Source organism: Squalius cephalus (genome assembly GCF_949319135.1).
Source record: "Squalius cephalus genome assembly, chromosome: 12".
Taxonomy (NCBI): domain Eukaryota; kingdom Metazoa; phylum Chordata; class Actinopteri; order Cypriniformes; family Leuciscidae; genus Squalius; species Squalius cephalus.
The window spans coordinates 35,875,277-35,887,782 of NC_137133.1; the positions used below are offsets into that span (position 1 = coordinate 35,875,277).

At 39.5% G+C, this 12,506-nt stretch overlaps 2 protein-coding genes across 2 annotated transcripts; both read left to right on the top strand.

Annotated features, from left to right (window-relative positions):
• The first annotated feature begins 4,955 nt into the window (after positions 1-4,955).
• Positions 4,956-6,992, top strand: LOC307168273 (thrombomodulin-like). The gene has a single exon (XM_079888037.1). The coding sequence runs from the start codon at positions 5,142-5,144 to the stop codon at positions 6,510-6,512; it is 1,371 nt and encodes a 456-aa protein (XP_079744163.1). The 5' UTR covers positions 4,956-5,141; the 3' UTR covers positions 6,513-6,992.
• Positions 6,993-8,028: 1,036 nt separating this feature from the next.
• Positions 8,029-12,309, top strand: LOC307168266 (toll-like receptor 5; the record flags this gene model as incomplete). The annotated part of the gene is made up of 1 exon (XM_079888027.1): positions 8,029-12,309. The coding sequence occupies one exon, from the start codon at positions 8,029-8,031 to the stop codon at positions 10,663-10,665; it is 2,637 nt and encodes an 878-aa protein (XP_079744153.1). The 3' UTR covers positions 10,666-12,309.
• Between the last annotated feature and the right edge of the window lie 197 nt (positions 12,310-12,506).

Here is a 12,506-nt window from a genome sequence, read left to right on the forward strand (position 1 = left end):
CTCAAGGATGGCTGGTGCCTAGAAACCTTCACCCTGGCACAGTGCAGGATGCTAGTGGAGCTAAAGGACATTCTGGTGGTGCTGGCTGTAGGGAACATACCGCAGTACAGGTTACTGAAGTTCAAACAAGTGAGATCCTACATTGAGAACAGAAGATACCTTCAGTGGCCCGATGACAACCAGGACTTGGAGTGGTTTTATGACCAACTTCTGCATAAAATTAGAAAAAACACCAAGGTTAATCAAACAAATCAACCAACCAACCAACCAAAGCCTGAAGCATTGAATGTCCATGCAAACACAGCAGTATAATTATGGTATATTTGTTGATTATGCATTTTGTAAAACCCTACCTAATCACCTAAGGTTTCCAATTAGTTAGAATGCATAATGAAATGCATTTTAACGTGTTTTCTATGTGTATACAAATGTGTGTGTGATGAGTTATTTATAATGAAAGTATATTTCATTCATAACATTCTATTTCTATTCTCTCACAAAAAAAAGCTGATATAAAATATTGTCTGTGAACCTGCTGATATTTTCATTAAATGTCTGAAATGCTAATTATAACAGAATGTGTGCAGAAGTGGATAAAGACCTCAGAATCTATCTGTCTGTCTGTCTGTCTATCTATCTGGTAACACTTTACAATAAGGTTCATTAGTTAATATTAGTTAAAATATTAACTAACATGAACTAACAATGAGCAACGCATTTGTTACAGTATTTATTGATCTTTGTTAATGTTAGTTAATAAAAATACAGCTGTTCATTGTTCATTCATGTTAACTAAGGTAGTTAACGACTCGGTTACTAACGTAACCTCGATTCCCTGAAATGAAGGAACGAGTATTGCGTAAGGCTAGCTTACGCTATGGGAAAACTCCTTTTCTCGAGAATATTGAAGCCAAATTTTTAAAATGCAGTGCAGCTGCACAGCAGACACAGATGAGCGACTAGTGCAGTCATTGGCTGTGCTGCGGCAACTGCACGAACCTATGGCGAGACGGATCAGGCGCGCGAACCAATCAGGCCGCTTCACGCCCTGGCACGTCAGAGCCCGCCAGAATGGGCGTGGCTTATGTCTTAATAAGCATCCATTCTTAGCCAAGGAATTCAGGTTTAATTGACTGAAGCGATCCCCTGATCAAAGCACAGTAGCACGGCGGGTAACGCAATACTCCTTCCCTCATCTCAGGGAACCTAGGTTACGTTAGTAACCGAGACGTTCCCTTTCGAGAGGTCTCTCGTATTGCGTAAGGCTAGCTTACGCTATGGGAACCCCCTTCAAAACACTGTGCGTGCTTAAACTTCGCTCCATACTGTAGCCCAAGGCAAGATGCCTGAGGCCCATAGAAGAGTAAAGTTATGAATCCTAACTGAAGCCAGTCCCCTGACGAGCTTCGCATAGGAAACCAAGGAATGGACCTATAACAGGGCCAAGTCCTTTATAATGTATGTATACGGTAAGAACCGTAGTTCGAGTTCAGCCAGGACCGGACATGTATCGAGCCCTATGGCTTAGGAGGTGTGCTTACACTTTTATATTGAAAGAACCCTTGCTTGCAAAGCGGGAACTTCCAGATTATAAAACCTCATAAATGTGGACGGTGAGGCCCAGCTGGCCGCAGCACAGATATCTTCAATAGGTATTCCAATAGGTTAGTTCACAGTGCATTATAATGTTAACAAATACAACCTTTGATTGCAATAACGTATTAAATGTTGAAATTAATATTAACTAAGATTAATAAATGCTGAAGAAGTATTGTTCATTCATGTTAACTAAGGTAGTTAACGACTCGGTTACTAACGTAACCTCGGTTCCATGAAATGAAGGAACGAGTATTGCGTAAGGCTAGCTTACGCTATGGGAAAACTCCTTTTCTCGAGAATATTGAAGCCAAATTTTTAAAATGCAGTGCAGCTGCACAGCAGACACAGATGAGCGACTAGCGCAGTCATTGGCTGTGCTGCGGCAACTGCACGAACCTATGCCTGATCCGTCTCGCCATAGGTTCGTGCAGTTGCCGCAGCGAAACGGGGGAGTGAGGACGAGCGGTAACTCTCATTTGCAGGCCGCTCGTTCCGCTGAAAAGCTATGTCGTCATCCCGTCCCAGTCAGGGCAGCCGCCCTTGGCGAGTGCAGCTTCCACGTGGTCACGGCCCAGACAGAAAGCGCAGAGGATGTGACGATCTCAGCCAAAGAGAGGGCCTCTGAACGAGGCGCAGGTGACTCGAGGCATTTGCAACAACGCCTCAGAAATTCACTCTTTTAGAAGTGCGTCGCAGCGGCGAACACACTATATTAGCTTTTGAAAAGGTTATAGCGGGCTGAAGGCACCGTCCAGTAAAACGGATGCCGGTGTCCTCAGAACTGCAAGAGGCTTCTAGTTCCGGAGGTCAGCGAAGTGGAGAGTCCGCTGAAGGAGACAAAATCTGAATTCCTTGGCTAAGAATGGATGCTTATTAAGACATAAGCCACGCCCATTCTGGCGGTCTCTGACATGCCAGGGCGCGAAGCAGCCAGATTGGTTCACATGTCTGAGCCGCCTCGCCATAGGTTTGTGCAGTTGCCGCAGCACAGCCAATGACCGAAGTAGTCGCTCATCTGTGTCTGCTGTGCAGCTGCACTGCATTTAAAAATTTGGCTTCAATATTCTCGAGAAAAGGAGTTTTCCCATAGCGTATGCTAGTCTTACGCAATGCGAGAGACCTCTCGAAAGGGAACTAGTGTTAAAGCTGCAGTCCGTAGTTTTTCCTCTTTGTCGCCATCTCTGTTCGAAATCTGCAATTGCAGTTATTCGCGGAATTATCAACTTTACATGGGTTGTGCTTCGGCACGACACAGCGCGGATGAATCCAATGTTTTGAGAAGAATGTGCGGCTGTCAGTCGCCGCGCTGGTGTGGATCCTGGCATTCGGCATCAGAGATTCTACTTTTTGGAAGCATGACCAAAATAAGAATTTTCACCGGAAAATGTCGTCTGAACAAGTAAGTATCATTCACTTTTGTTCTGACCAACTAAGGGAAATTTTGGCCTGATTAAATCTAATGATCGCTTATCATATCACGTCAAACCGTGCAAATTATACTTTGTTCTCAAATTGTTAATGTTAACAACATCAGCATTGCGTGACATTTAATGCCATTCTGATATTTATCCTTGTTTTCGCATGGGCCGGTTGCAGTCTCTTTTTTTTCTGTAGCCACTACAAAGTTCTAAGTCTTTTGTATTTTACAAAGGGTGAATCTAGTTGTCACTGGTGATTGTCATTTGAACCTTTCTGGATCTGCCATCAAATTGCTAAGTTTAATTATATCAAGTGCTGTGAGAAAAGGCTATAAATCTCTACCTCCTACATCCTCACACTCCTACTATACTGCCGTGCAAAGGCAAAAGACTGTAACTTCGTTTTTGGTCGAAAATGAGTTATTTATATTTTTGGCACATTCAAGACCTCCTTTATCATGTGGATAAGTATCTTGAATCAATTCCGTTGTTTTTTCGAGAAAATAATGATTTGTCTTAACAGTAACTTCCAAAAGCCCATGAGAAACCAAGGCAGAACACCGTAACATCAGTTACCGCTCTTTGGCTTTGTTTTGGAACGCTCAAATTACGAGTTACGGTGCTCTGCCTTTGTTCAGCCGCGCGTCAATATGAAGTTACGGTGCCGGTGTTCAATCAAATAATGCTACCTACCAGGTTGTAAGGTTATCTGCCTTTGTTTTAATGTCCATTAAAATTAAAATTACGGTGTAGCCTGTGTACTTTGTACAGCTGCCATCAGTCCCTCTAACTTCTGATGTCCTCAGAGCTTTGTCCTGCACAATTGCGGTCAGAACATTTAGTATGGTCTGAACCCGCTCCATCAACAAACGTGCGATATCGATCGCGAAGGATTATGCAGAGTTGACAGAAAAACGTTACACATTGCCGTATCAGATGAATACAACCAAGAATTAAAGCTTGGCAAACTAGCTGGCAGAGTGCCAAAACTTCGCCTTCAGCCCCGCCCTAAACGCGGTCGAGTCAACGCTGGACTAATATATCTTATGGAGGTATTTTGTCATGTCAAATGTATTAATAATGCCATCAGAATGCAACCAAAGCACAGGATAGCAATAAGTAGATGGCTATAAATAATTGTAAATCATACAAAATAAATGCCATGATCACTAGATTTTATACAGGTGTTACTATAATGATTTTGTTAATGGTGATCAGCAACTAAATATTGATAATGTGGAAGTTACTGCCTTTTGCCTTGGCATGACTTCTCACTTTTTGCTGACAATACAAAGGCAGAGTACAGTAACTTTAAAATAGTGGTCAAAAGTCAAGTTTGAGCTCAAATTTTTTTTATGTATATAATTTCCATTACTTAAACATCTATTTGCCAGATTTCCAGTGTCCTACCTATAATTAATTTGGCGGGACAACTAAAAATCTTTAAAGTCATTTTTCTCAGTTCCACACTCTAGCGACTTAAGGTCTTTTGCCTTTGTAGGGCAGTATAGCCTACTAGCCTACTAGCCGAGACTCTTCTTTATGTGGACAGATGTGACTAATGACATGCTTGAATTTCCCGCGGAAATCCCCCAGTACCACTGGAATCGAGCTGAGGCAAGCAGAGAGTTTTGAACACTGAGTGGTTATGTACTTGCTTAAAAAATTATTTTGGATAATTTTTAACCCAAAAAAGTTACGGACTGCAGCTTTAACTTATGAACCTTATTGTAAAGTATTACTATCTATCTATCTATCTATCTATCTATCTTAGGAAGAGTGGGCTATAGCTTGACCAAAACATAGTTAGGTGAAAAGGTGACATCTATTCTCGGTAACTAATTTGGAAATTAAATACTCAGGATGGATATCGTGTAGGCTATCCAAACACATTCGCGCAGACCGAGAGAGAGAGAGAGCGAGAGAGAGAGCGAGAGAGAGAGAGAGAGAGAGAGGGAAAGTTAGTGGCGCTCCGGGATCTCTGCCAGAAAACACGGACTTCTTTTAATTTTTGGAGACATGGATGTCATTATAAATGCGGCACGACACACCTCGGACTCTAACAGCACGGACACTTCTCCATATATAACTTGGTGAATATCGGTACATAACGGTTCCGCAGATATGAGAGAGTTCATAGGAATGGCGCTGGCGCTCGTTGTTCTGAAAGTTCACGGGGGGAAAATCAGTGACGGTCATTGTGTGGAGGGAAAATGCTTCGCCATCCAAACCAACAGCTTGAGTTTTGATTCGGCGCAGCGAGTCTGTCAGGAGAGAGGAGGACATTTGATGACCGTACGCCACAGAAAATCGGCCAATATTCTTGCTAAATTGTTGAATGGCACTTCTGGAAACTTTTGGCTTGGGCTGAGATATCAGTGTTCACATGCAAACGATGTGTTAAAGGGATACAAATGGGTCACTGGAGACAACGCAAGCCACTACATCAACTGGGAAAGCGACCGAGCGGTTTGTTCTCCACTATGTGCTTCAGTGTCACAAAAAGTTCAGAAATGGGCCGAAAGACCTTGCGATGACATAATCGATGGTTATTTGTGCGAATATGAAAACCTCAATTATTGTCAGCCACTGAGCAACGGTTCAGCAATCGAATATGAAACTGCTTTTGGGTTTAATGCAAGCGAACTCCTCCAAGAAATTCCTCCAGGCACAATAGGGACATTACAGCCGCTGAGAACCAAACATGTTTGTTTAGAAGGCGAGTGGCTTCAAGCACCTTGGAGTTGTGAGTTTTCTGTTGGTGGGTGTGATTATAAGTGCGATGGGAGCTTTCCTAACAACACATGCATCTGTCAGCCTGGATTTAAACTCGACAGTAACCGAGTCACATGCAGCAAACAGGACGCTTGTGCGCCCGGGGAATGCGAGCCGGTGTTTCAAGCTGCACATGCAATGTCTCCCGAAGATTGCAAGCCCGGCTTTCGCAAAGAAAGTGGCATTTGCGTTGATGAAGACGAATGCGAGTCTGCACCATGCGAGCACGAATGCACCAACACTGAAGGCAGTTATCAATGTTCATGCTATGATGGATTCATACAGTCGACGAAGGACATGCACGTATGTATATTGCACTGTACAGATTACGAGTGCCCAGCTGAATGTGACCCCAACAACAACGCCCAGTGCGACTGCCCCGAAGGTTTCCTACTTGAAGATGAACAAAAATGCGTTGACATTGATGAATGCGAAAGTGATTACTGTGACCATGATTGTGAAAATACACCTGGAGGGTTTGTATGTTCCTGCAGTGAAGGATACTTGCTTTTGGACCAGGTCAAATGTGTGAGAGAAGACTTTGATGGTTCAGGAAGCTCAACACCTTTTGATGTTTCTATATCTACAAGTAAACCCCCAACCGACAAGCCGATGTCAATCTCATTGGGCAGTCTTTTGGCAATAATGGTTTGCATTGTAACTTGTATGGTCTTTCTGGTCGGCCTCGCTCACTTCACATTGAGACGTTTTTGTATCTAATTTTATATCTGGAAAATAGCGATCTGTGACACTGAATAGGCTATTATGTTGAATGTCAAAGTTTTTTGTGTGTCTGTTTGTTAATGATGGATTTGCGGCCACATTATTGTTTTAAGATTTGTGGAGTAAAAGTAAAAAGTTATAATTTTTATTTTGAAGTAAAAAGATGAAATTAGACCATTGGGGTAAGATGCGCCACCCAGAATTGGCATGTTGTTATTATTATTTTTAAATGTAATAATAACTAAAATTAGCAAATGTTTCATTTATTTCCTATAATAGCACATTGGCTGATGCCATTATGCTAAACTTATATGTTACATTTTAAACATAAATGCACATGGTTTTTAAGGGGGGCATCTTCCCTCATGTTATTAGGCTATAGAGTGTCAGAAAAACTTAACTTTGCACACGTTTGAATAACTCATTAATGTCAGTATTCCTAAATGGTGGTGTTTGAAGAGAATAAATACTATATTTTAATATAACGTGTGGCAAATTTCATTTACAGAACCTTGTTTCGTTCTCTCTCGCTTCATCAACATCTCTGTCCAAATATGCTGATAGACTGGAAAAGACATGCGCAGTGCAGCATTAATGAACTATTTCTAAACGTTCTATTTTTAATTTATTTCCAGTATCTGCCAGTGTTATTGCCCTCCTACAGCGGATTCTGCTGGTTTTCCTATAGTGATGTTGGTTAATATCGCTCTCTAGTGGGCAGTAAGGAACAAGTTACTTCATACTCGTACATTGCTCATAAAGGCTAGTGTTTTTTTCTTTGAGTGGCAAGGGTTAATGTTCAGTCATTTTTGTTGGCTAATCCTTGATCATTACTGTGTTGTAGGCTACAATTGTATATATCTACGCTGAATATGTTTTTGTAAATAAATGAACGGCGATTCTGTAACTGGTCTAACTAAAATCCAAAATAACAAAATGTGTTAATGTTAAAATATGCTACCGTTGAAAACTTCCGAATTTATGAATGAAGCTGAAACAAAGGTAGTTTATCCAGAGTTACTGCACTCAAACGTGCAGAACTCCTCACCGGAAAATGAATCACTGCGTCAGAAAGTTATTTCCTATTTGAGAAATGTTGAGAAACAAATGAAATAAAGGGAGAGAGAACGGAGGAATAATTCACTTTTGCCGGAACTCACGCGAGAGGAAGATGGGTAGCTCTTTATCTAACTGATAATATTGCGTTATTGAAACGTTCTCAGTATTTAATACTACCACAACAAGACTTAAGAAAACGCTGTATGGATTAGGGACCGAACCTGGTAAGACGCTAAATGCTCTGTTATTAGGCATCAACTTTGCAGTAAAATGTTCAGATTGCTGCATGTATCAGAATCTTTTTATGTTGTATATGCTTTTTTTTTTTTTTAAATCACTGAACCTTTACCTTAAGCAAACAATGAGTAAGATAAACTTGTTCTACATAAATATTAACTTAAATAGCACAGCCGCTCAAGGTTTTTTTCTTTTTTTTTTCCACAGTGCTCTCAGAATGGGATATACATTCACACTGATCCTCTTTGGATTGTGCATCAACACTGAAGTTGTGAAATGCACCTCTGTGTGTTCAGTTCATGATTATGCTGCCTTCTGCACATTTAAAAGTCTTCATCAGGTGCCAGAGCTGCCCACATATGTAAACGATGTGGATCTGAGTTTTAACAGCATTGCTGAACTCAACGAAACATCCTTTCCTCGTCTTGAAGGTCTACTAGTCCTTAAACTGGAGCAACAAACACCAGGACTTGTGATCAGAAACAACACGTTTAGAAGACTCTCCAATCTAAGAGGACTTAAACTAGACTACAACCACTTCCTGAAAATAGAGACAGGAGCGTTTAACGGATTATCCAACCTTGAGATTCTCACTCTCACTCAGTGCAGTTTAGATGATGCCATTTTGTCTGCTGACTTCCTCAAACCTCTGGTGTCTCTCGAGATGCTTGACTTGCGTGAGAACAATATTCAAAGAATCCAGCCGGCATCATTCTTTTTAAACATGAGGAGATTCCATTGGCTCGATCTCTCTCGCAACAATGTGAAGAGCATCTGTGAAGAAGAGCTCCTCGGCTTTCAGGGTAAACATTTCACGCTTCTGAAACTGTCCTCCGTGAGACTGCAAGACATGAGCGAGTACTGGTTAGGATGGGACAAGTGTGGAAACCCATTTAAGAACATGTCCATAACTGAATTAGACCTGTCTGGAAACAGCTTTAATGTTAACATGGCAAAGCGTTTTTTTGATGCAATCACTGGTACCAAAATCCAAAGTCTCATTCTCAGCAACAGTTACAGCATGGGTAGTTCTTTTGGTTATAACAATTTAAAAGATCCAGATAAATTCACATTTAAGGGACTTGAGGCGAGTGGTATTACAATTTTCGATTTGTCCAAATCAAAAATTTTCGCTTTGTCAAATTCAGTATTTACTAATTTTCCAGATCTACAACAAATTACATTGGCACAAAATGAGATCAACATTATTGAAACTGATGCATTTTTTGGTATGACAAATTTACTAAAGCTAAACCTGTCCAAAAACTTTTTGGGTAATATTGATTCCAATACATTTCAGAATCTAGAGAAACTTGAGGTGCTTGATTTGTCTTATAACCATATAAGGGTTCTTGGAGATAAATCATTTCAGGGTCTCCCAAGTTTACTCATCTTAAATTTAACAGGAAATGCTCTTGAATCAGTTCATGAATTTGCAACCCTACTAAACCTGAAGACACTCTACTTGGGTGAGAACAGAATTTCATCTTTGTCTGGTTTATCCAACATTGCTAAAAACCTCACAACCCTTGACCTGGAATTCAACAGATTAAAGGACTTGTCAGATCTGTACACAATACTACGGGAATTTCCTCAAATAGAAAAAATCTTTCTTCAAGGTAATAAGTTTTCGAGTTGTTATAATCAAAGACAAATAGTGGCTTCAGACAAACTACAACTTCTTCATCTTGGACTTTCAACGATGCAGCTGATCTGGTCAGAAGGAAAATGTTTAAACGTGTTTAACAATCTTCACCAGTTAGAACAGCTTTCTCTGACTGCCAATGGACTACAGTCACTTCCCAAAGACATTTTCAAAGACCTTACTTCTTTGTTTTTTTTAGATTTGTCCTTCAACTCTTTGAAGTACCTTCCAAACGGTATATTCCCTGAAAGTCTTCGAATACTTAATCTTGAATATAATTCTATTTATTCAGTGGATCCAAATCTCTTTAGCAGCCTCCACTACCTCAGTCTGATCAAAAATGATTTCCGTTGCGATTGCAAGCTAAGGGATTTCCAAACATGGCTCAATCAAACCAACGTAACCATTGTTCACCCCATTGAGGATGTGATATGTGCAAGTCCTGAGGATCAGTACATGGTTCCGGTTGTGAGATCCAACATACAATGTGAGGATGTAGAGGAAGAGAGGAGATCTGAAAAACTAAGGCTTGTGCTTTTTATTTTCTGTACCGCACTTATCATATTACTCACTGCTAGCGCCATCATTTATGTCCGTCGGCGTGGCTACATCTTCAAGCTTTACAAAAAGCTCACTGGCAATCTTGTGGATGGAAAGCGAGAGGAACCTGATCCTGATCGATTCTTGTACGATGTGTATCTTTGTTTTAGTTCCAGTGATATGAAGTGGGTAGAAAGAGCGCTACTGAACAGACTAGACTCTCAGTTCTCAGAGCAGAACACACTCCACTGCTGCTTCGAGGAGCGAGACTTCATACCCGGGGAGGACCATCTTACCAACATGAGAAACGCAATCCAGAATAGTCGAAAAACCCTTTGTGTGGTGTCTGAACGTTTCCTCAAGGATGGCTGGTGCCTAGAAGCCTTTATTCTGGCACAAAGATGGATGGAAGTGGAGCTAAAGGACATTCTGGTGGTGCTGGTTGTAGGGAACATACCGCAGTACAGGTTACTGAAGTTCAAACAAGTGAGATCCTACATTGAGAACAGAAGATACCTTCAGTGGCCCGATGACAACCAGGACTTGGAGTGGTTTTATGACCAACTTCTGCATGAAATAAGAAAAGATACCAAGGTTAATCAAACAAATCAACCAACCAACCATCCAAAGCCTGAAGCATTGAATGTCCATGCAAACACAGCAGTATAATTATGGTATATTTGTTGATTATGCATTCTGTAAAACCTTACCTAATCACCTAAGGTTTCCAATTAGTTAGAATGCATAATGCAGATGCATTTTCTTGTGTTTTCTATGTGTATACATATGTGTGTGTGATGAGTTATTTATAATGAAAGAATATTTCATTCATAACATTCTATTTCTATTCTCTCACAAAATAGCTAATATAAAATATTGTCTGTGAACCTGCTGATATTTTCATTAAATGTCTGAAATGCTAATTATAGCAGAATGTGTGCAGAAGTGGATAAAGACCTCAGGATACTTTGCAAAACCTAAACATCTTCAACCACTTCCCAACGGAGCTTGTAAATTCATAATGTAATATTAATTAGAAATGAAGAAATTAAGCAAATGCCTACTTTATCTGTAAATAAATGTACAACCTAAAAATGGTAACTGAATAAAAAGACACTCAGTTTACTTTGACCTTATTTCCTAAATACTGGCCAAATTGCAAAACTAGGAAACCACTAGTGAAAAAAACACGATGACACAATCTGACCTTATGTTTTTGGATTTGGACAGTTTGTACATTAATGAAATTTGTTAAGAAACCTCAGTATTGACAAATGTTGTCATGGCCTGTGTCCTTTGAACAGGAAATATAGCAACAAGGCCCCACAGCAACATCCGGGGTCAAATGTCTGATTATGTAAATATTGAAGTGAAATCTCACCATGGCTGACAACTATAATTCTGTTGTCTTCATTGAAAAATGTATAATATTATATCCTTAGTTGATCTCACAATGCCATCTGGCCAAATTTCCTGTTATGATCCCTTCATTGTAATGAGGCACATTGAAAAAGAAGACAACATTGCAAAACTAATATTAACATTCTGCATTCTGCTTTATACAGAAAGCAATCTCTCAGTGGCACCTTATGTAAACATAGCTGACCAAAGAATAGCCTTCAAATTCATTTCCTGTTCCCATAACAAGAAAAAATAAATAAAATGTAATTAACTAACAGTATAGACTTTATATTGTATTCATATTCTATTGACATCAGACTGAAAGCCTCGTATAACAACATGTCCTTCTTTATGCACATGCAGGAACTTCCTTTTAAAAACATCCCCATTGAGAAGTCAGGTCCATTGTGCAATCAAAAACCCTTTTGCTTTATTTGTTTTGGCTTTGAGAGTTACTTTTTGTTTGAACTCCCATCTTACACCATGGTGTTGAATGTTTATTAAATTGGATGCAACATTTTACATAACAGTGATTTTATGACTAATGTACACAATTTAATTTAGCTTCTGTTACATAAATGACCTCTCAATATTCGAATTACAGTATGCAAAAACAGAAGTACATTAATTATGGTCATATATTATATGCAAAAATGTAACATAATACTTTTCACTTGGCCAGGTTTTCAGCTAATGCAGATTTCTATTGACAAAAGCTCTGATTTGTTTCTGGTTAACAATGAAAGACATTGTTAGATGTAAGTATTTTGGTTACGTTTTTCCTGTGCCTGTCATTTGACCCAGTTCACTTTTTAAATTTTTTTTATTAATCATCCTGTTCACCTGTGTTCTCATTAATCATCTTGTTAGCTCTTTTGTTTGCTGTGTATTAAACCTTCAGTTTGAGTTATTTCCCTCATGGTATTGTTTGTGTTAATGTAATTTTGACTCTAATTTTGAAAAATAAAATATAGGCCATCATATAAATACATCAAATATTTTAATAAATTATATTATTAAATATATAACTTACAATTTCTAGAACCTTTGTGAATTTCCTCCTTAACATAAAAGAGGAATAATACTTTCTCCAATTAGTTTATCAAATA

Excerpts from the sequence above, each read along its gene's own strand:
- LOC307168273 (XM_079888037.1), top strand. The coding sequence starts at position 5,142 with ATGAGAGAGTTCATAGGAATGGCGCTGGCGCTCGTTGTTCTGAAAGTT.